The sequence below is a fragment of the Thunnus maccoyii genome, chromosome 21 (assembly GCF_910596095.1).
Source record: "Thunnus maccoyii chromosome 21, fThuMac1.1, whole genome shotgun sequence".
NCBI lineage: Eukaryota > Metazoa > Chordata > Actinopteri > Scombriformes > Scombridae > Thunnus > Thunnus maccoyii.
In genome coordinates, this window is record NC_056553.1 from 6,774,272 (window position 1) to 6,795,858 (window position 21,587).

At 39.6% G+C, this 21,587-nt stretch overlaps 1 protein-coding gene across 1 annotated transcript; it reads right to left on the reverse strand.

Annotated features, from left to right (window-relative positions):
- Positions 1–439: 439 nt before the first annotated feature.
- Positions 440–20,029, reverse strand: phex (phosphate regulating endopeptidase homolog, X-linked). Its single transcript, XM_042398946.1, has 22 exons — positions 19,585–20,029; positions 16,078–16,134; positions 15,723–15,884; positions 15,265–15,348; positions 14,567–14,793; positions 13,036–13,104; positions 10,574–10,690; positions 10,310–10,393; positions 9,365–9,507; positions 9,035–9,128; positions 7,564–7,692; positions 7,281–7,382; positions 6,241–6,318; positions 5,488–5,591; positions 5,336–5,394; positions 4,820–4,874; positions 4,142–4,209; positions 3,919–4,049; positions 3,597–3,662; positions 3,209–3,313; positions 2,433–2,509; positions 440–2,332 (listed from the first exon to the last, which is right to left on the reverse strand). The coding sequence occupies exons 1-22, from the start codon at positions 19,706–19,708 to the stop codon at positions 2,230–2,232; spliced, it is 2,238 nt and encodes a 745-aa protein (XP_042254880.1). The 5' UTR covers positions 19,709–20,029; the 3' UTR covers positions 440–2,229.
- Between the last annotated feature and the right edge of the window lie 1,558 nt (positions 20,030–21,587).

Sequence of the window (21,587 nt, forward strand, 5' to 3'; positions counted from 1 at the left end):
ACTGTTTGTCTAATTGGTGTGTATTGATGAGACTGCCACTGGTGTTGCCACAGATACAAGTCATTAATGTTACCCCCTGCCTGGTAATGTAAGACAAGCTAAAAGACACACACACACACACACGCACATACAGTGTCAGGTTCAAGAGCCTCCTGTTGGAACACAGAATAAGTTGCCATGGGAACTGCTGACATCAATGAATGAGATATGATATGTGTGTGTGTGTAATAGCAGGTCCAAAGAAAAAATTGATAAATGGACATGCTTTCAGATGCAATCCCAATCTCTTTATATCTCTCTTTGTCCTTTGTCCTCCATCCATCAGCACCCTCCATCCACTGTCTGCCACCTCTCTCTCTCTCTCTCTCTCTCACTCACTCTCTCACACACACACATCTTCCAACTCACCTTATCAATTACAGCAAAGTTACACGGGGGGGGGGGGGGGAGGAACAGCCTCATAGTTTTATTAGAATTGGACAGAGAGAAGCACAGCCAAAACAACAGTGACACAGTGAAACACCATCACAGCATGTAAAAATGATAAATCATCTCATTAAGTTAAAAATGTATATCAAGCGAAAACATTTGCAAATAATAAAATAAAATCAGTTTAATCATTTGCACCTTGAAGGTTTTATACTCTGTATATTTATTATTCGGCTTTTAAAAATTAACTTTGGGGATGAGGAAGGGTTGATATCTTGTAAATAAAACATGAAATATAACTTGGAACCAGTAAATAATAATCCAAAGATGGTTTTAAAATGATGCTATAATGCTAGTTTTGACATTTATGTGCTTTGGTGGATCTTCAGATTGCAGATTGCTTTTATACAGTACGTGTCAAAACTATCAGGGTATTTCAAAAAGCACAATAAAAAAAAGTTAAATGTGTAAAAAGGGTGATGAAATTTCATTTAAAACCTATAAAACACAACCTGAATATCGGATTTAGGTTCATGATTCAGATATGTCTTTCACCACGATAACTGTACAACAATAAACAACATGTCGGCGGATGTTCCCTAAAGCTGTTCACACTTTTACTTGTTAATCCTGCCTTGTATAATACTCCCTTTTATCCCGCAGCGATCTCAAATACTACCACGGACTGATGCGTGAGTGCATCTGGGCAGCGCGGCCGAGTAACACAGACAGAAAGACAAATGGACAGAGTGCATCTTGTAGTTTGAGTGCTTGTAATTCCGTGAGCTTATTTGCCTCGGGCTGAACCGAGGCAGAATGAATATAAATGTCTGACACGAAAACCAGATTGAAACAAAGTGGGACAGGAACTAAGACAGGACCCAGACTTATGGAAGGAGAGCCTCCACACACACACAAACACACACACACAGTACGAAACATACACATCTTAACAAGTAGTAGAGGAGCCAAATTGATATCATTTTACTTGTTGAACTGCAGTACAAGATACAAGACTGACTTTCACAATTATCTCAAGGAAAATAAGGATTCGAGACTTATTATCAGATAGAATTTGAAGGTAAATATCTAACTTTATTGTTTGTATTCTATTTTGCTTTTTTTTTGGTCATATTTATGCACAAATATGAATTCATCTTTGGTTTACGGTGTTGGAAATTCATCAACAAAGATGCTAATGAATATATGTGGATCTTATCCTGTGATATTTTGTGCTTCCCACAGTTACCGTAACATCTGGAATATATGTTCCTCTTAAAAAAAAAAAGAAAAAAAGTTCTGGTCTTTGCAGCTTTACTGTGATATAAAAACTCTTTATTCCCATAAGAAAGGCTTTAGCTTTCTCTAGTGACACTTATAGTACATACTGGTGTGTTGTTGTAAAAAGGGTCAGTTTTTACAAAAACAGCTTGTAACAAATACTTTTTTTCCCAATATTTCCATCATCCATAACCTCTGGTCCTTCACAAATGGCTTCAGTCATAATTTACGCATTAGCTGCAATATCTGCAGTAAATGTACCAGTAAAAAAAAGTCACTAATTTGTTGAAACAATATACAATAACCCATTAAAAATGGGTTCAGTCTCTAAATGTTTCCACTCTTACTCTAACATGTCTATATGTTAGGGTTTATATTTCTGTGAGCACAACTCGTTTGCTTCGTTTGCTCCCGTATCATGTAAACTGTGTCGGCTAAGTCGAGCGCTATCAGCCTTTTTTTCGACAGACGCCCTGCCGACAGCTCCGGCCTGGTTCAGAGTCAAGCTGAGGTCAAAGGTCACCACACCCGGCAGGAGTGTGCGCCTCTGTTCATGACCGACGACTCGGAACAGCTGAACGTTTTGCGGAACTCTTCGAAGTTACTCATCGCTCCGATGACTCTGCGGGAGAAAACAGTGATGGTCAAGGTCAGGTTGTAAGGGTTGTGTGTGTGTGTGTGTGTGTGTGAGTGTGTGTGTGTGTGTGTGTGTATGTGCTCACCTGTATTTTGGTGGACTGTGGGCTCCACTCTGTATCTGGTCCCTGGCTGCCTCTGGTCTGTATGAGTTACATCTCACCTGCAGATCAGCACATTACAAGCCCATTAAACAGATGCTTTTACAGTGAGTGTCATAAAAATATGTGTACATGTGTGTTTTTACCCTTCGCCGCCTTACCAAGCAATACAACACTCATATTACTGGAGGGTAGTGGTGCTCAGCATCAGCAGAATGGTAAATATATAAATGCAGTATGTATATATAAGTATATACTGTCTAGTAAGAAAGACTTTTATAAATGTGTAACCAAAACTGTGCTGCAGTACCAAGAAGCAGATCTGCTTAAACTACCCTGCAGCATTTTCTTCATTAACAGTTCAAGACCCAAATGGAGTACAATTAGTTAGGTAATAGATTGCAGCAGTGATAATGGCTACATTATGGTTTATTTCGCCACTGGCTCCCACAGAACATTTCCAATTTTTGTACTAAATCCTAAAATAAGTTCAGCTACATTTAACTCAAAAGACAATTAAGGACAAATCTAATGTCATACTGCGTTAGATTTTTACTGTAGTTTACAGGTGAGATGCAAAGTTTTGCATCATAAAACAAAACATGAAACTCCTAATAAGCATTATAATTAATAACACCTCAGTCTAGACGTTTGTACCTGTTCTTACTTAAACCTATAACCACATGAAGCCTTAAAAGCTCTAATTATCTAAAGAAAAACATCAGCAGCGCAGCAGAAACAGCTGCCACCTTTGTCCTTACATGTGCGTAGCTGAGGAAGAACAGTTGATTGTTGTTCAGTCCGACTCCAGGCAGCAGAGGCTCCTCCACGCCTCCTCTGGTCTCATCTATCCACCGCCTGTACGCCTGCACAGAAACAGACTTCTTAACACAACATCTTGAAAGTTTTGAAAGTAAACTTTTCTCACTGAGTACATTTTGAGATGTGAGACGCAGGTGTAACTAATAATAAACAGTGCCGGGGGCGCTGGTATTGTTCACGCTGGCTCACTGCAGTGGTTTTCAGGCACACCTAAATGCAATATAACCGTCATTGATGTTATTAGTCACATCTGTATTTTTCTGCCACGAGAAAGGCCTTTTTTTTGCCAAAAGATGTAGTAGACACAGAGTGAGAGAGACATCGTACCCTAAAAGCTTCTCTTATTCCTCCGTTGTCTGCTATGTTCTCTGCCAGCGTCCTCTTACCCCGCACCTACAAGAGAGAAAACAATTACAATTCACATATATCCTCATCTCTTCTTCTTTCACAAAGGTTCATATGATGCCAGGTAATTCTAAATCAGGCCACCCTGGTTCTAAAACATGTACCCCTTACTATTGAAACACATTTAGAATACATACAAGCAATATATACAATATTACTATAGACTATTTTTGACTTGATCATTATCTGAATGGGCAGTTTTGATGCTGTGGATCAATCTGTGGATTCAAACTCTAGGTCTTACGTTCAACCTCGCCTCCTCCCAGTGGTAGCCATTATACTGGTCGATCATACACTGAGTCTTCTCATTGAAGGCTGTTACGGACGAGTTGCTCCACCACTGGTCAAGGTTGCCGTTCTTGTCGTACTTTCGACCTGTGCAGAAAAAAAACAGAACGCACACACACATGAAAAAATAGAAATCTCTCACCTCATCATCGTGGCCGTTTTCTGAGGTCAGTATTTACCATTATTGTCGAAGCCGTGTGTCAACTCGTGTCCGACTATCACCCCGATGGCGCCGTAACTCAAAGACCTGGAAACGAGGGAATGAGGTTTGGTCATGTGACTGATAGAAAAGGCAGCTTCTTTCAAATCTAAGCTCTATTATTTAGGAATGTCATTTAAATTTATTGTATTAATAAAAGCACAGTATGGTGCCAGTAAGGGATTTGCTTGAACCTCCATTTAAAAGAAACAATTTTAGAAATTACTTCAACGATGGTGAATAATTTTATTATTTGTTTGGCAAAATGTTTGTACTTTACAAATCAATCAAACTCGAAGACATATCTTTCATTATGTATTAAAAAACTGAGGATTATTTCTACAGTTGTGAAGGTTTTACAACATAAACTATGGACTTTATTGTAAAATTGATGAAATGAAGCCAACGAAACTTATTATTCAAAAAACGTATCACTAATGACCTCTTGTAATTTCATGATCTGTGGAGCGTGAGGTATTAAATCACGCCGTTTTTCCACAGGCCTTACCACTAGACTCCTCTCTGTGCTTTTCTATCCAGAGGTTCATGTCAGAAAAATCCTGTAATTATTTCAGAGCTTCACAGTTCTGCTGAGCAAAGCGTGAGGTGGCATTTTCATGGTCTGTTAGTAGAGCATGTCACATTTCTTTAATCTCACCTCGGATACTCCTTCCCCCAAAAGAAAGGTTTCTGAAGCTCACCGGCAGGGAATCCTGAATGAGAAGAATGAAATAGTTTTTTTTTTGTTGTTTTGTTTGCGTGTCTACAGCTCTGTCCAGACAGAATTCATTTACTGCAGAAGGTTTTTCTATTTCCTGTGTGAGGCAAAGATATTTGTGATTAAAAAGTGTGTTTTCTTAGGGAAGTAGAAACAGATCACATTTGACCTATTTAAAAAAAAAAAAAAAAAGAACTCCTCCATCCTCCGCTAGCAGTTTTAGCTCGTGTTTCATGCAAATTTCCAATTACTTTTGAAACTGAAATGCCTACTCAGCGATTTTAAGGGGAGCAATAATCCCAAAAAAAATGTATCCCAGGCAGATCCTTAATTGAAATCACTGAAGTGCAGTGGAGCTTCATCCTCTCTGGACATAACTTTATAAGTCATTAATACCCGGATGATAAAAAAAAAAATCAACTCATGTAATGAATCCGTCTCAGAGATCAATCTTACTGATTTGATTGGTGGAGGAACTGTAGAAGGCGTTCACCGTCGTGGGGTTTGTGAACCACCTGGAACAAACACACACACACACACACATTGTTGGCGTGACAACGAGGAATCACAGGAAGTAAAACGCGGTACAGATCGGTCCGACCACTCACTCCGTGCGTGGGACGCTCTTTCGGAGCCAGCCGATGTCAGATTGGGCGATAAACTTCAACGTCTGCATCACATTCCCGTAGTAGTCTGTCTCACTGAACTCTAGCTGTAACACACACACACACACAAATACACACACACACGCTCTTATTTAAAAGTACTTCTCAGAGTAAGCCTAAACCGTAAACAGAGTGACTGACAGCAAATAAAGTGATAAAGTGTCCGACAGTGCATGAAGAGACTATGACGGTAATTAAAGTGACTATCATAGTAAGCAGAGGAGCAGAGCAGAGCATCGGGCCTAGCACTCAACTCTCAACTCCCCCCCCCCTCGCCCCCGCCAGCGCCCCCGCCCTGCCCGCCCCCGTAGGGAAGAGTTAAAGAGCCTAATGGCTGTGTGACAGCGACCTGCCACTGAACGTACTGCTCTGCTTCATTATGCTGGTATGCGGTGGCTGACTGTCAGTTTTGATGGTGAGGTTCTTTCGATGCTTTGGGCCTATAAATTACTTACAGATTCAAGATAGATATGTTTCATTTGTCACATGCTCATACAGTATGTGCAGTTAAATGCAGAGTGGTTCACAGAGGACAATGTGTTAGACAGTCACATGAATAAATAAACCAGCAGAGATGTTTTTTTGCTCGTTTATTCTCTTTTTTTGTTTGTTTTAAAGTTATTTTCCCCCATTAACCTCTGTTTTACCCAAGTGATGCTATAGAACTAGCCTACAGCGGTTCGCTGTTGCACTAACCTGCTTTAAATCTTCATTGAGGTAGGTGTCATTCAGAATAAACTCAGGGTAGCCGACCTTAGCCAGCACTGCGTGAGCCTGGAGAGACGACAGAGTGAGTGTTAAAGAGAGTTTAAACAGACTTTTACATAATCATAAATATATTTATCAGCCATCCAAGATAGAATATAATATAAGCAATAAGGAGCGAGGGCCGTGAGAGTCACAGCTACAGTACTCTGACAAAAAAAAAAAAAAATGCTCCCAAGTCCTTAAAATGGGACTGAAATGTTACATAAGAAATAAAGAGACACTGGGGACAATAAAGAGTTAGCATCTAAATGTGATTGTCGTTATTGGAAGGCTGCCCAATGAGGAATAGTTTGGTTCAAGGAGAAAACTACTCTGTGAGAGATGATGATGATGAGGAACATTTTAAAGATCAATGGTTCTCCGGTTACAAAAACAGTGAAGTGAAGGACAGCGTGGCATTGCTGTACTGAAGACAGAAAAAAGGTACAAATGTGTGAGCCCACATGATAAAATAGGATCAATCAGAATCCCAAAGATATCAAAAGCATATTTTACTTACAAACTGGTCAATATTCTGGTTTAAAGCTGCAATAATCAATAGTTTTCTTTTAAGAATAAATTAATGACACTTTTAGGTGATTTGTCATCTAACTCAACATCTCTACTGAGCTTTTTAGCCTCATTAAGTTCATTGTTTTGGTTTCAGCCTGCCTAACACCTAATGGCAGACAAATACAGTTAGCAGCTAGCTGGTGAAGAAAGTCGAACATCTAGTCAAGCAGCTAAAGAAAGATATTTTCCCTCAGGTGGTGAAAACCAAAACAGTGCTGCCCCCAAGTGGCCAAAAGAAAAAAACATGAATGCAGCTTTAAGTTTAAAGCAAAATGTGTTGATTGTAGAGCTGAGAGTAAAGACGAGGGAAGAAAGTAGTTTTGGAGATTGTCACAGCAGCAGAGCAGAGTTATTGTCCAGAGTGAGATGGGACAGAGGAACTGATGAGTGGTGACGAAGCAGTCAGCCGTTCTTGCCTTTTCTATGGCTCTCTTCTTCGTTGGTTCATCCATCCAGTCGTTCTCTTTCTTCAGCATGTCGATGAACGCCCAGCGAACGCCCTGAATCAGCTCCTCCATCTGAGTCACAAACAAACGAAAGACACAGAAACCGTCAGAGAGTTAAATGTGACTTCAGGAGGAAATATTAAAAAATACAACTAAATATATACCAAAATCATTAATTAAACACTTTTAATTTTATTTCAGATTTACTGCTTGATATCATTTCTAGAACACACACACATCAAAACACACGCACCATATGTTTCTTGTCCTCCTGGAAGTGTGTGTTGACAAAAAGGCGCCCGGTGGCATAAACCAGCGAGTTCTCGACATAATTAACACACTTATCCCAGCGCGGGGTCAGAGAGGTGGTTCCCGTGGTTACCTGGTGGGGGTGTGAGAGACGGAGATGCAAGGTGACATTGTGTCTTCCTCCACAGAGCGCCAGGTTCTAAACCGTATGGTCAAGATGCCTCTAAGGGTCACTTGTGAAGGGAGATATTGAGACTGTTATACTGATATTTGACATATTTTAAATTATAACAAATTGTTTGAAATCATTATTTGTATCTAAGGTATACTGTATAATTTATCTGAAGCTCATCTGATGGTTTTAAAAATAGGATGCCATAGTATTCAAAATAACCTAATTTTTCCTGCTTTCTTATTACTGTAATGAGAGTTTTGGGACATATAAACAGGATTTGAGAGTGTGTCACTGTTACATTTTGAGAACTTTTAACCTTTAACCTCATTTACAATGTGGATTAGGGCTCAGATAAAAAAAAGTATGTATCTATGTATGTATGAGGCTCAAGCTGTGTCTACTAATACTAATTCAAAATATGTTCAAACAGGAACAGTAAGAATATATATATGCATACTAAGTCTGTTAGATTCTTGAGTGTGTGGATGAAGGACCTTGAAATACACAAAGATAATTATGACTACAAAACTGACAAAAGCTCCGGAGCAGTCCCAGAAAATTAAAAGCTTAAATATTATATCTCTGGGAAAAAAACAAAACATTTTGGTTTCTCTTTGTGACATTAAATTGGCAGCATCACTCTTGTATTATTTTCTAGTTGTATAAAACAGTACAAGCAGTGCTGTAGCCAAGATTGTCAAACAACTGAGGTCATATATCCAAGAATCCTCCCTCACTTTCCCCACCTACAGAATAAAAAACACATTTTTTAAATTACTATTTGGATTTTAATACTCTATTATTTATTCAAATGTATATACATTTTATACCAGCACTGAGGCCTGAATAGTAGATGCCAGGAATGAAAAGGAATCTGGTGGGAAAGTACTAAATTCTTCATTGATTTATTTATCTGTTGGCCCTAAAAGTAATCAAATTTAATTATACTGAGTCTAAAATATCATCAGCCTATAAAATATCCACTAAACTCCCTCACATTGTTAAACCACAAATTCTTAAAAGCAGCACAGAGGACATGGCCTCTGCGTCCTCAGCGGTAGTAAATTAGTGTACATACAGTACTGCATACTGTAGAGTGAATTATGGATTTAGGAAACAGCTCATTGAAGAATTTAAGAAATGACAGAAAGAAAGTTATAGTGGAACAAAATGTCATCTTTACATGAAATAGGAGAATTCTCAACCCCATAAAGGAGTTTTTAATCCTTCAGTTCATCCAAAAACATTAAAAAATCACCAATTATGGACATAGATTTTGCAAGATGCTTTCTGTACCGACCCGAGCGTAGTCGAGGTATCTGTAGAGGAAACGGCGGCTCAGAGTGGTGATCCTGGAGAAAACTGTCCTCCATTGTACGTAGTTAGCAACAGTCCTGGATAAAGATAAAGAGAGAGAGAGAGAGGAGGAACATTAATTAAATGCCTACATGTAATCTCATTATACACTATAATATACTTATAATGAGAGACAGAAGCCCTCAAGCCCCAGTGTGCGCTCATCTGTCTGTGTGTGTTCTCTTTCTGGCCGTGCATGTGTGTGTGCATGTGTGTGCATGTGTGTGTGCATGTGTGTGTGCATGTGTGTGTATGTGTGTGTATGTGTGTGTACCTGGGCTCTGTGGCATTAATGAGTTTGAAAAGTTCCTTGAAGTACTGCGGAGCTCGGACGATGATGGGCTCGGAGGAGGAGATGGACCGAGCCGGGTCGCCTTTAGACTCCACCACAGTCCTCACAAAACCCAACCAGTCAAACTACAGACAGATGGAGGAAGAGACATGTGAAGGTTTAACATATAAAACATTTTCAGAAGTCAGTGACCTCTCTATAATCTCTTCTTAAATCAAACCCCTATTGCCTTCTGTTTTTATCTGTTTTATTCTTTTAAATTCTCTCTTATTATATCTTACACTCAATTGGATTTATTTGTTTTTTAATATCTAATGATTTTATGATTTTATTTTGCTGCCCTTGGGAGGAACTTTTGAAAACTGCTCAATAAATAAAGATTATAATCATTAGTTTGCAATTTCTTTCAACAGAATCCACATGTTTTTTTTGAAGGGATTTAAATCTCCAACTATTTTTATACATTTTGGGCTCTCGTCATCTAAGTTTGATCATTCTGCTGCCAAAAAAATACAAGAATGACACAAGTCGCCTCCTTTATCATCTCGTTCTCAGGGTAGAGAAGCATCTGAAATCATATTCAAAGCATGTGGCAGCAAAATTGTCTATTAAATCTAACAGACAGCATCATAACAATCAAATCAATCATAAATATTCTTTGTAATTAAATGCCCAAATCAGCCTAGTATATAATTTGCTTTCATTTCTGTACTGTCAGTCATTTAATGAGTGTGAATGTCACTTCCTCAGATTGTTTTTTGGAACTAATGTCTCCGTTTTGTGGTATTTTTTTGCTTTAAACGTGTACACACCCATAACTGGACTGACACATGTTAAGACTTCTGAAAAGAAGGGGCAAGAACAAGGTGATTGTCTATACATTTTTTTAGTAATATGATTTTTCTTTACAGTTCCTGTTTGAAGTACCTGTGGTATGTGGCGCTGCAGGCGGGAGAGTGTGTATTTGTTGTACATGTTTTCACTGGTGCGGTTTTCATAGGGAATCAGGATCTGCAGGCACGATGAGAAAGCAATGTTTCCATTTCAACTGTTGGTGAAGTTGACTAATTAATTTCATATTTCATGGTTGATAATAATCCCTTGTTGTAATTAGCTCCAGAAACACGGAGGCCTGTGAAGCCGTTTCCATACATTGAGTGGGATTATATTTATCTGACATGACATCTTTACATGAGCCAGTTTGGTCTCGAAGGCAAGAGCCTTTTCCATCTGGGTCAGTGCTGCTTTCTCTGGAGCGCCCAGCATGACGGCTGTATCCACCATCAAACTCAGCAAGGCTGCACGATACTGGAGAGAGAGAGACAGAGAGAGAGAGAGAAAGAGAAAATTATATCAAATATTGGAACAAAACCACCAAATCACAAAGTAAATTAGAATTCTGTTTGACCCTAAACAGAGAGTACATGGCTGCAGAGTACCTGACCACCGTGACTGATAGAAAACTAAGGAAAACGTTGACATTGTAGAGACTGAGTGGACACACAGCCTGGCCACAGAAACAGGTCGTCACAGGCGGAACAGGCGACCCAGAGAGGCCGGGGTGTGTTCATTTTGTCATAAAAGAGAGGTTGAGACAGAATCTCACTTCCTATTATACTGTGAGAAATATAAGGATTTAAGAGAGATTTTTTTTGAAAAAATAAATATATATGCTGGGTTTATTCATCTCCTTGATCCTCAGAAACTGTTGTATCAATGTGGGGAGAAAAGTCAGAGTGTGCTAATAGCTGCAAAATATGTGAAATGTTGTCATACACTAAGAGAAACAAGCTCTGTAGTAAATGTTTCTGAGTGATTACATCTGTTAAAAAAATGCCTGATTGTGTTTAATATGATTGTTGATAATTATACATTCATTACTCATCATTTTCAGCTTATGAGCTTTGAATTTGAGAGAGAGAGAGAGAGAGAGAGAGAGGCAGAAAAAGACCAATGTCACTTACTCTTTCATTGCTTTAAGCTACTGTCGACTATCACTACCAAACATCAGCAGGCATTATACAAGGACTTAGATCCACACACAGACACTCTTGTACAGTTATATCAGTATGAGTTATTTATGTATTATATGTATGATTTTATTGGAATATAATTTGTATAGGACAGATACACAGCAAATAATATTTATTTAATATTTTCTAGCCTAACCTTTGGTCAAATGCTTGTGTCAAAATGAAGATACACAAAGGTAAATCCAATAGAAAAATACATGTAAAACTAAAGCATAAAACAGGTTTACAGATACAGTTACTATATGTTAATGTGTTTATATGTTAATATATGTTTTAGCCATGCTAGCAGCATGGATCTAGGCATCATAATCAAGTCAGTCTGTCCACCACTTTGGTCCAGACTAAAATATTTCAGCAACTATTGAATGGATCGCTATGATAGTTTGTACGGATTCATGGTCCCCAGAGGACGACTCCTACTGATTTTGGTGATTGGTCACTTGGTTTTAAGTGAAATATCTTGACTACTATTGGGAGGTGTTCCATGAAGGTATAGACATTTATACTCCTTTTAGGATGAATCGCAATAAATTTCCCTTAACTCTTTATCAGGTAAAAATGTCAGTTTGTCCAATGCTTTATTGACCAAATACATTAAAAAAAAAACATCAGCCGTACTTTGTGTTCAATGCTAATTAACAAATGTTAGCATGCTAACACACTAAACTAAGATGGTGTACATTTTCCAAAGAACTAAATGTAAGCCCTTTTATATTTGGGCTTTAGATACAGTATTCTCTTTAGGGTGAAGGGAGCAACACTGTGTTGAAAAAGACTTGAAAGGATACACTGGAAGCTGAAAGGGTTCAAAGTGAATTGGTTTACTGTGCATTAAAGTGAAATACAGAGCAAACCGAGGCTTTGACCCGGGACAAATAACCTAATGAAAAATCATAAAACATTAAATTATATACCTCTCATAACCTCTCCTAATGTGGAGCTTATTTTCTGAACGCCACCTTGCTTGACCTTGACACTAATAATCCAGACATGACTCATCTCAGAAAAAAATGGTGTCTCAAACTTCTCTAACATGTATCAATTGTACCTGGCAAATTTCCACATTTCTCACAACACACATGGCCTAGCGACCTTCACTTATTGCACACAGAAAATCAAAATTGTGACATTACTGATCATCCCCTCCCAAATTCCTTTGGGAACTGTCTCTTGCTGACATAAATGTTATTTTTGCACAGTTACTAACATAACTGATTAGGCATATCTGTCTCCCCCACAACTGCTATTCATATTGCATCAACAGTGAGACAATAGTTTCTCCAGCTGAGAAAAAATAGTCACTGCAAACTCACTGCACTTTTTTCTCGCTGGTCTAATGAGGCAGCTATTAGCGGAGCGATCGATGTCTGCTGCCTCCTATTAAATTAATGTTTGCATTATGATTGTTGAGTATTTGTGCTTTTTCAGTCTGGAGGGAAGCTCTTGTTCTGATTCTAAGATGTTGATACAAAAAAATGAAAATTACTGTTAATATGTCAAGTGGCCACATTTTTTTTTACTATAATTTATCACTCAAACAGGAAGGAAACAGCTGCTGCTGTAGGAAGAGGACTTTTTAGATGACAGGTAAGAGAGGTGAAAGATGAAGCAGAGACTCACCGCCTGGGCAGAGGAAGTGTTGGTGATGTAGTCCTCCCTGGAGGGCAGAGACAAGGATGCCTGATCCAGCTACATGGACACAAAGAGAGTATAGGTTAGTGTCTGCTGCTTTTTATGCTTGTTAATCTTGTTACTTTTGCTGCAGCTATAAAAATTTGAAAAATGACCGAGCCACTGAATCTGTCCATACCAGTGGTTTTGCATCTTTTAGCCCCCGTTAGCACCTAATTTTCCAAACATGGAAGTTTTGTGAATTGGTTTCCTGCCTTCTATTCTTTTCACTGCAGATAAAAATCAACATGCAAAGACAAAAACTTGTTTTGAAAACCTTTTCCTTGTGTGTCAAATGAGGCTCTAACAACCCAGATTTGTCAGTTGCCATTTCGGCTCATGTGTATGAGCCCACGTGGTCAGTTCCCAGTTGAATACTGGTTGCGTAACCTCAACTACATGAACCAAAATCAGAATGTGGACCATGTGGACCAATGGTGGCCAGAAATGGCACCAAACACTAATACAGGATTGGGAGTTTAAAGTAGGTAATCGGCGGTGAAAAACAATACTGTTGGTCATTTGTAAGTCCAACTCTTCTTGTGGAGAATGAACAATACTTTCTATAACTGGCCAGTAGTGATAGTGGATACTGGTAGTATTGCTTTATTGGAGTCAACCTCAAATTAATACTCTGTATGAGTTAACGTGTGCAGTATATTGTATAGCATCCCGAGGAAACCTCCCATCATGCACCAGGGCAACAGACTCATGAACATAAATCAAATTTTACGTGTGTTGCTGTGTTGTCCCTGGAGTGATTGTGTTCTACATTGTGCTCTATAATGTTTCCACGATTTCCACAATTGCAATGTTGTTGTAGTTGTTGAGAGTAAATGTGGTTGCAACACAAATATTCACAAACGCTGAATGTGAGTGCATGTAGTAGAGTAATTCAGGGTCAAGAGTATATAGGCCATCCATCAAACAGTTGGTGGTACGTGGTCTAAAATAAAGAGATGACCTTTTACATTTTAAATTAGTAATTTACCCAATTCTATTAAAATGGTTTGTCTTAAAATAAATGTTTCAGTTAGATTAATCAAACTGATGTGACTCATTACATTATTTTTATGTTGAGTCAAGGATAATTTTATTTTCGTGAGGACCATTCTGAGAAGTGTCCTTGATGATAAGTTCAAGTACACTAAGATATTCCGAGTTTCAAAATGTTGCAGCTATCTTGAAAACACCGACAGGAAAAGGTTCCCGCCCCCGCTAGGAACTAATGACAGTGTAACTAACAAAAATAAAAGGTGACTACAGCAGATGACTACTGTGATGGATTACATACTATAGTTCACAATGTGTCAGGTCTCTGAAAGTTTTTGTACTGTACAGGCATCAACTAAAACCAATGCCTGGAAGGTAGAAAATCAAATAAAAAAATTCTGCGATGAACAGTTTACGACGTTGATCGGCAGTAATGCAAAGTATTCCATGAAACAACAATAATTGTCAATAATTTTGGAAGTCTGACCTTGATGATGTAGTGGGAGGAGTTTTTGTCATCTGGGGAGACGTACAGGCGAATCAGGACGCTCTTACTGTGCTGGTTCCTCATCTCTGCCACCGTCTTCAGCAGGTTCCATTGACCCTCAGACCACTCGTACTCCCCGCCGAGCCCTTCCCCCACAACGGGCCACCGAAACTCCGGCTGTTTAAGTGTTTTCAGCATCGGTTTGGAGTCCAACCGCTCCAGTGTGCCTATTTAAATAGACATGCAACAATTAAGAATAGTATTATTTTTCTTTTTTTGTTTTATTTCCTCTACCTTTGTGATTAGATACCTTTTTCCTTTTTTTTAGCTTCGGCTTCTGCAATGGCCTAAATCTGTCATAGGGATCAATAAAATCTCATCATGTCCTGTTTATCCTATCATTGTGTGTGTGTGTGTGTGTGTGTGTGTGTGCTCTTGCACATCTGTCCTTGTGAGGACTAATTTTTAGACCTGCAGAGTGAGGACATTTTTGGATTGTGGGGACATTTTGGTTGGTGGCACTCAAAGGATTGTTTGAGGGTCAAGATTTTGCTTTAGGGTTCAGGTTAGAGTAAGAGTTGGGGTTAGGGCTACAGCTGGGGTTAAGGTTAAGCACGTAGTTGCTATGGTCAAGGTTTGTCAATGCAATGTCCTCCTAGTGACAAAACCAAATGTGTGTGCCTGTGTGTCAGACTTACTCTCATTCAAACAGGAGCGGTAGAGGATCTTAGCCTTGGACACTGCCGTCAGTTCATCAGGGTCTGAAGGAGCTTCGAGTAACTCTAAAGGAGAAAAAAACATTTGTGTCCTCACATTGAAATTGATCTGCACACATCTTTTGTTAAGACAAAAATATGTGATATTACTTTTTGCTTCAGTAGCACTGACATACAGTAATAATATTCTACCAAGCTACAGTCAAAGTGTTCAATAAACCAAACCACTTGAGTTTGAAAATAAAAAATGCCTTCGACCTTGTCGTTTATAGCCTCTATTGAAAATTCAATTGCAAAATAACTCAGGCCTTAGCTCTTTCTTGTGGCTATCAAAGTAGGGCTCTTTTTAGAGTCTTTATAAATGTACTTTGAGTTACCTCAGCCCTCATCAATGTTGATAGTAAGTCAGGTGCTGATGGGAAATTTAAGGGCAAACATACCTTTGAGTCTGATGTCAACATGCTGTCGCAGCCAGGGGTAGATGCCATATGAGGAGGAATCCTCAGGGATCGGGTTCTCCTTTAGCCAACCCCCACAGGAGAAACTATAAAAGTCCTCGCAGGGGTTAACGGACCGGTCAATTTTACTCAGAATAGACCCCGCTACAGTCAGGAGAAAGAGACAGAACAAATAAAAACAGTGAGTCCAAATAATAACTGTTGAGCAACACGTATTTTTACAACTGAAATATCAAGTTACAATAGAAATATCTCAAACCAGCTACCGTGCAAACAATAGTGGAAGCTCAGAGCTACAATGCATAAACCTACAGTTGAATGGAAAAGTTGCCCTCACCTGCTTCAATGCATTCTGGGGTCAGGCAGAACTCCTCCTGCTTGGTTCTTTGAGCAACTGAAGAAGATGAAAAGAGCTGATGATGCAACATTACAGTTTGACTGAAACGGCCGTTTTTTTATTCTTTGTAGCACATTAAAGGTGCTTTGAGACAGTAAACAGTTGTCGGTGCTGCCGCCATTCTTGTGTGAAAGTGAAACTTGATGTGTACAGTAGACCAACAAACCGCCCAAGAAACATTGGTGAAATAAGGTGATCCACCTAAAGGTAGTCAGATTGTCTTGCTTCTTATTTCCCAGCAAAGTGATCTCATTTACAAGCTGAGCATCCAGTACTGAAGACTATGAAATACAGCCTAAAAAGGTCAAGGAAAGGCTAGTAAGTGGACCTCAAATTGAGAATATTTTGTCACAAAACACGAAAAGTGAAAAGTGCAGAATGGACATAAACTTAATTTTCTGGAGGGAGATCAAAAGACAGGAACATGTTTACGAGTACTGTTACGTCCCCAGTCCACTCTTCCAATGGTCAGCCCAACAACCATCAAAGTTCACTGTAGCAATTTATTTTACAGACTTCGCGGTTGAGCAATGCCCAAAACAACAAACAAAAGTAAACTAAACCCCCATCCTAAACTTCCCTAACGAAAAATAAAATAGAAACAAAAGACACAGTATAACCTAACTCCTAATCAAGAAAAACAGGAGAAAAAGGGCTTCTCACTCCTACTAACTATGACCGCTACCCAAATTGGTGCAACTATTTACAATGTACAAGGAACTACCATGCCTAGAAGACCTAACTGACATCTTAAATCCGCAACAATCCATTTAGTCACCAGTCTTGCTTTTAGAAAACTGTATTTTTACATTGTGACCCTGAGGCTGCAACACGAGTAATTCTCTATTAATTGTTTAAAATACACACAATCAATAAGCAGAGATCAGACAACTGAAAGTGTCATGGCAATCATATTTCCATCAGGCTTCAGGTTATACTGGTTATCAAACGGAGGTGTAATAAGGTACGTTCTCACAATCTACTAGCTATCAAAATGGGACAAGTACAGATCAAAGTGCAGTTGATACAGCTGGAGAGCACTCATACAGAGCAAACAGTAAGTGGTTTCATTTTTTAACCATATGACTGCCTGCACTGAGGAAACTCACATTGTCACCGCCTACTATTGCCCCACAGCTTTGTGATACCACTTGAGAGCAATAATTTATTGAATCACAAGCAAACCTCATCAGATTTTTGACTTTAACTTCTGCTGTAATTACTTGAGTACACACTTCTGAAAGAGGCGACCAGAACGTGACAAGATGATAGAATAGAGCGACCCACTGTTTACTCAGTGCGACCACAGGTTTACCCGTTCACTTCCGTTCCTAGAAGGTGAACGAAAGTCCGGTTTACAAGCCTGCTTCTCTAACTTCATGGCAGAAACCACAGTTATGTGGCTCTGTGGAGAACAGAAGCCCATGAAGTGAGCTGACAGATTTAGAAACCAAATCCCTATTGTGCACGGGTGATTGGAGCGTTACGGAGTTGCGCCGCAATGTCTGACCTCTGAGGTTGACTGGTCTTGTTGTCTAGTTAGAGCAGCTTGTCAGGGTTGCTTAATGTTGTGTCCACTTTTAGTAGAAATGCACACACTCACAATTTCAACCCTGCACGACCTACTTGGCCTGGAACAACCTCATCAACCCCACCCCGACTGCTCCTTCAGAAACACATAAACAAGAGTTTAACACACACTGATGTTTGAGGTTCAAGTGTCACTGCTAATACAGATATCACGTTCATTACTGAGATACCAAACAGGCCACTGATATAAACATTCATGTACACAGACACACATTTAAAAAACATTTAAGAACTCTCTCAGCTCATGAAAAAGTCAAAAAAAATCAAAGCAACCACTTGACATTCCTATGTCTGGTCATTCACATGGCTAGAGACTAGAGAGTTTCCATTAGAGTGGGTGTGTGGGTGAAATGTAATGCATACATAGGCACATAACATAATTACACTTCAATGCCACCACAAGAATGCTGCCTTCCCTCAATAACAAAACAACAATACTTATCCCACTCGAGGCACACATACAGCCCTCCCGGCCATGACCGTCCTCACAATCATGCACAACTGAAACTACTGAATCATTAAAACTGTCTGCAAAAAGGACTTTTAAAGGAATAGTTCAACATTTTGGGAAATGCATATATTCACACCTTACAAAGAGTTAGATGGGGAAAATTGATGCCACTCTCATATCTGTCTGTTAAATATGAAGCTAGAGCCAGGAGATGGTTAGCTAGCACGGGGAAACAGCTAGCCTGGTTAATCCAACAGCACAGTTGTACGTGTTAATTATCGAGGAAGTTACTGCGCCCAGCCAAGAAAAATCAGCACAAACCACACCTTGTTACTGTAACACTTTGGTTTTTGTATGGATTAAACAAACAAAAGATATAATGTGTTAATCAGCGACCTTTTGAGCCGCTCATATGCAGATTCTTTTTTAACCTTTGGACAGAATTAAGCTAGCTCTTTCCAGTCTGTATGCTAGGCTACGCCATCTGTCTGTTTACACAAGCATTTGTATATACTTGTGTCTCTTATCTGATTTTTCTCCTCCTTTCTGACACCAGTCTGTTGAAGCTCATGGACAGTAATTCCAGGAAAAAATAAGAAAGTTACCAGAAGTGACTGCATTGTTCCAATCAGACACAGTAGGATTAAACAATCATCCTTCTTTTTGACAGCATTTCAAATATTACACATTGGACACAGCACGCACTATAAAACTGTATAATATATGGTTAAAACCTGTAAAATTTGATTCTTTCAACATTTTTTAATTCAGTACACCAGGACATAGCATTGTAAAACTTTCATTTTCACTCTTTTATCATTAAATGTGTAATATCTATCTCTGTTTTACATATTTTTGTTGTTGTTTATTGTTCAGATTATGAATGCAAATTACTGGTTTATTTTACCCTGGCACATCTATTTTTTTTTTTTTTTTTTTTTTAATGTCACTGTTAATTATTATTCACCCCATGACTCTGCCACACAATTCACTGCTAATTAATTTCACATCCTGCAGGACATGAGCCCACAAAAGTGACAACACAAACATTCTTTCCTATTTTCCTAGAGTTCAATTTGACACCCGCAGTGCACTATGGAGCTATGGAGAGCAAATACTATGCATGTGCACGTGGGTGTGTATGAAACCTTATATGAACCAAAAATAGTTTGACACAAGTTACCCGTGAGTCCTCCACAAAGACCTTTGCTCCCACCAGCACGCTTCTGTGTGTTATTTACAGTCTGCGTGTACTATAATCTGAGGCAGTGTGCGTACTGTGTGATACGTTTCCACAGAATTCCTTACAAATTATAATGCAGCATGACTGAAGGAGAAAAGTGTGGATCTCTGTGAATGTCTGTGTGTGTGTGTGTGTGTGTGTGTGTGTGTGTGTGTGGACTTACCCAGTATGAGTGCGAGCAGCAGAGCGGCACAGACACACACACACATGGCCAGCGCTATCCTGTAGAGACGACTGTTGCCCCGCTCAGGTTTAACCCCGCTGCCACCTAAACGCTCCAGTTCCATGACTTATTACAACACACACACACACTCAATCACACAATCTAAAGTCTAACTCTCAGGTGGGTTAAACACACCGAGCAAAACACAAATATCTACAGTAGAAGAATTCTAACAAAAAATCATTGTGGATTACAAAATGTAATCCAAAAAGTTACAGTAACATCTCCCTGAAATTAAAAAAAAAAAGCTCTACTTCCTCTTTTACGCACTGCCACTCTATCCTCTGCTTCTTTCCCAATTTAACAGCACAAACTTCTTTCCTAATCTATCTTTCTCTGCTGCTATCTGTCTGTCTGTAGCTACTCTAACTTCACCCTGACTCTTCAAACTGTTCCTCCCTCCCTTCCTCCCTCCCTCATCACTCCTCCTCTGCTCCAACACTCCTCCTCTCCTCTCCTCTCTCCTCTCCTCTCCACCATTAGGAAAGAAGGGACCAGGCGTCCCGGTGATGACCCAAACAGAGATCATTTATTAAAATCATTGACTAAAACCAGAACCTGATCCGTGTGACATTAAAGCCTGCGGACCTTGTTAGTGGCATACATGTGAAATGTGTGTGTGTGTGTAATCTCATGTACAAAACAGCAGGGTGCTCTGCTCGAAACATTTATCAGATCAGACAGTCAGTAGACCAGAACAAAATTAGACTCACACACACACACACAGGACACTGATTACAATCGATTAATCTGATGATGATGATGATGATGTCGCCTGCCTGTAAAAACACATCAGTGTTTTTTGTCAGAATGCATCAATAGTTTCTTTGAGGAGAACTGGAGACAGAGGTGGTGATGAAAATGACACCGAGGCTCCTGATTGGTCTTCAACCTCCCCCCTACTGTGGTGAAAACTCTTTCTGCAGGTGCTCATTAGGGTTTGGGGCGTCAGCCACAAAGTCCTTATATAGACCTGACTTCCTGTGCTGCTTAAAACACCCATTCATCACTCAGACACGTCAACCACGATGCTATTGTTCACCGTTTTTGACTCACAATCACTCGTGTCCTGTCGTTATTTTTATTCTTTTAAATCTTAACTGGGACACTTTGCTCAAGTTTTAACCGTCTCCGCTCCTCTTTTAGACTCTAATTCCTCACACAGAGGGGGGAGTTGATTCATTTGATTTTGGGCCCATATCTCAGTAGGAAACAGTCATGACATGCCCTCTCCTCCTCCTCTTCATCATCCTCCCATGTCTGTTTACACAAACATGCCTCCAGGCTGTCATTAGTGCAAGATAAGCAACCGAAACACACAACATGCAAGGATGCATGAGCGAAACCACACACGTCAAAAGAGGCCAACGCCTGAACGCAGCAGGGTTCGACCCCCCGTGCATACTTACTCGATGACGAAGTCTCCGAAACGGCAACAATTTTGAACCTGCTGACAGAGGTGTCTACTCATCTCTGATGGTAAACACACACACATACACACCTCTGCGGCTGAGCTTAAGGCCATTCAATATTTATACGTCTGTGGGAAACACCCTTCCAAATTACAACGTGTCGTTTCTCTCGCTCACACACTCAGGAAGCGTAATCAGTGCACAACTCATTGAAAACACTAAAGTAACACTGTGGTCTGGAGCTGTTACTAAAAGTGTAGTCTTGAGGAAGACGATGTGCCGGTGCGCCGGGTATAAAATTAGAAAGGTGCTCTGCTCTGCGAGTTTCCCCAGAGGAACGTCAGGGTACCAGGATGTTTCACAGAGTTTCACAGTCTTCAAGGCTAAATACTAGAAAATGGGAGTGTGCGATATTAGAAAAATTACCAGGAAAGGAAGGAGGAACATATGGTTTTGTTCTACTAACCCTCCTCTGTGTCAGTGAGTGGGCTTTAATTGCATGGTGACCAAAAGAAATATTGTATTTACCTC

What these genes read in the sequence shown, in the direction of transcription:
- phex (XM_042398946.1), bottom strand. Translation starts at nt 19,708, where the DNA reads ATGGAACTGGAGCGTTTAGGTGGCAGCGGGGTTAAACCTGAGCGGGGC. An exon ending in TCGAGACCAAACTGGCTCAT is followed by an intron (nt 10,394 to 10,573) that starts GTAAAGATGTCA and finishes TCGTGCCTGCAG; the next exon opens with ATCCTGATTCCCTATGAAAA. An exon ending in TCAATGAAGATTTAAAGCAG is followed by an intron (nt 5,592 to 6,240) that starts GTTAGTGCAACA and finishes TGTGTGTTACAG; the next exon opens with CTAGAGTTCAGTGAGACAGA.